The 2,761-nt window shown below is 28.7% G+C and overlaps 2 protein-coding genes across 2 annotated transcripts; both read left to right on the top strand.

Moving 5' to 3' along the window:
- The first annotated feature begins 516 nt into the window (after window positions 1–516).
- LOC131669052 (uncharacterized) lies at window positions 517–1,325 on the top strand. Its single transcript, XM_058943624.1, has 5 exons — window positions 517–590; window positions 704–803; window positions 878–980; window positions 1,051–1,157; window positions 1,265–1,325. Exons 1-4 carry the CDS (start codon window positions 526–528, stop codon window positions 1,098–1,100), a joined length of 318 nt encoding a protein of 105 aa, XP_058799607.1. The 5' UTR covers window positions 517–525; the 3' UTR covers window positions 1,101–1,157; window positions 1,265–1,325.
- Window positions 1,292–1,826, top strand: LOC131669060 (cytochrome P450 4V2-like). The gene is made up of 3 exons (XM_058943633.1): window positions 1,292–1,333; window positions 1,395–1,563; window positions 1,639–1,826. The coding sequence occupies exons 1-3, from the start codon at window positions 1,292–1,294 to the stop codon at window positions 1,824–1,826; spliced, it is 399 nt and encodes a 132-aa protein (XP_058799616.1).
- Window positions 1,827–2,761: the final 935 nt, after the last annotated feature.

Raw genomic sequence — 2,761 nt, 5'->3', positions numbered from 1 at the left:
AAACTTTGGGAACATCGACGTAAAATTTTGAATCAAGCATTCACTCCAAATATATTAGAAATCTACACACAAACACTTTATAAACGTGCACAAACGTTTACTAAAGAACTTCGTCTTGAAGGCAAAGATACCGTACATGATGCATCACAAATATTTATGAAATTTGCTTTTGAAGTTGTTTGCGGTAGGTCATTAAGTGGCATTACATTATATTATATATAGGATGAAAACCAATGTCTAACACATTTTAATATATACTTTACATTACAATAATTCAACTATCCCTTTCCTAATCTTACTTCCATTTAAAAATAAGCTGAGTTTCAAAAATATTATACATTTAATTATCTAAGATTTTTATGGTAAACAAAATATTGAAAAAAACTTACACTAAGTAAATTAGAAGACAGTGACAAGAGTTTTGAAAATTATTCATGTTACATTTCAGTAAAATTTAACTATACAAATATGAAATTTCACATTTATTTTATAGAAGCAACAATGGATTTTGACTTTAATACAGTAATGGAAGAAAAAGGGCTACAGTTTAGAAATGCATTTATTGAAGTAGGAGAGATATGTTTCTATAGGTAAAAATTATTCATTCGATATGTTTTTGTAAATCAATAACTTACTATAGATATATTTTTCCATTAACGTATAAATTGGTTGCTTTGACCAACTGAATTGTTTCTTGTTAAAGGCTCGCTCGTCCATATATTAAAGACTGGATGATGAAATATTTACCTCTTGGACAACGTCAAAAAAAATTGTGGGAAATCCTCGAAGATTTTGCAGGAAAAGTAAAGCTCGTTAATTATAAATAAAGTCGTTTCTAGTTTCAGTGAGTATACTTTATATTTTTAATTCATTATAGGTTATCGAAGACCGACGTAAGTATCACGCAAGTATAGGTCATAATGTTTTTAAGCAGTACTTTGATAGAGTAGAAAACGGCATGGTACAAGATGATGAAAGAGGTAATAATTTATCGTTTTTACTGGAATTCTTTAAGCAAAAACATTAATTAAAAGTACTTGATATTTTTAGTACAAAAGAAAAATCTATCAGTATTGGATATATTACTATTGAATGAATAAAAAGGTTTAATAGACAACCAGGGAATTTTAGATGAAACAATTCTTATGATTGCCGCGGTAAATTTTTTATAATTAAAAGTTCAAAAATATCAATCTAAACATTTGTTTATTTTTATCATTATCTTCTTGATCTCGCTGCCATCGAATAAATTTTAATTAAAAAGGGATTTGAAACCACTGGTGTAGCTATAATGTTCCTTGTTCTATTATTGGCTGAAAACAAAGAAGCTCAGGTAAGTTAGAATTAGGCATTTAAGAAACTATAGGAATTATAAAAAATTATATAATTTTTAGGACAAAGCTCGAAAAGAAATCGTTGATGTATTAGGTGGATACGGTAACCTTATGACAATGGAACATATCAAGGAATTTGAATATCTTGATCGATGTGCTAAAGAATCTTTACGATTGTTTACCACTACTCCATATATAGCTCGTAGTATAAACAAAGAAATACAGCTTGGTAAATCTGGTTAGTAATCATAATTTTTGATGAATATTTGTCTGATTCACTATTTATACCGACTGTTTGTTTTAGGGCAATATACGATACCACTTGGAACTGAAGCTTATATCAGTTTATTTGATCTTCACCGCAATCCTGATTATTGGAAAGATCCACTTAAGTTTGATCCCGATAGATTTTTACCTGAAAATACAAAACAACAACATCCATTTGCTTACGTACTGTTCAGCAAAGGGCCTCGTAGTTGTATAGGTCAATAATTGAAACTTTATAAAGTCTATACAATCGGAAATAGTATTTTTAATGAAAGAAAAGCATATCAAATTATTTTTATAATTTTCAGGGCAAAAGTTAGGAATGAAAGAGATGAAAACTATAGTTGCGCATGTCCTCTATAATTTTCATTTGGAAGCAATCGATCGCAGTGCCGACTTCCAATTTGATCTTGGTGTCACGCTTCAAGTAGATATGGCACGTGTACGATTCATTAGGATAGACAATACTTCTATGAAAAACATAAAGTAATTACAAAATGTATTAAATATTGTTTATAATATGGTTTACTTATATAATATACAAGTCTTAAGTTTGGTACAAATAATGTTTCTCAAAACAACCTGAGCAAATGATATTATATACTTTCAATATTTTGTACAATTATTTAGCTACTTGTTCATAAGTACGTATATGATAATTCATACATAATAGTATGATAATTATCATAACTAATATTTTCCATATTATATAACAAAGTTAGTAATAAATGATTTTAGAGTCATCCTATCTTAAAAAATAAAACTAATCACATTTAATTTTTCTAAAATAAACGAACGTTTCGCTGATTTCTCTTTGTCAGCCTCTTCAAGGTTCCTTTATTAATAAACATCAACGATACATAAGTCATACAATTCGTGTACATTCAAACATGATTAAAATCAATAAATAGTCACAAACAAAACTCACACATATGGATATATAATCCAACCTTCGTAGCACAACGCTTACTGATAAAACGTCTAAACTATTACGTTGTTCATGAAAATTTAAACTTATAAATTTATTTTTCCTGGTCATTTTGAAAACTAGCTGTTACACTCGACATACTCTATCGATTTAAAGCGACTAAACGGTACCGGAGAAAGATCTATAATGTATACGTACAGCATGTCAACGTTGGGTGAGTAGTCAACAAGAC

This window comes from Phymastichus coffea, unplaced genomic scaffold (assembly GCF_024137745.1).
Source record: "Phymastichus coffea isolate CEN01 unplaced genomic scaffold, Cenicafe_Pcof_1.1 PCOF00086, whole genome shotgun sequence".
In the NCBI taxonomy this organism is placed as follows: Eukaryota; Metazoa; Arthropoda; class Insecta; order Hymenoptera; family Eulophidae; genus Phymastichus; species Phymastichus coffea.
This window is presented reverse-complemented; position numbering and strand designations above follow the sequence as displayed.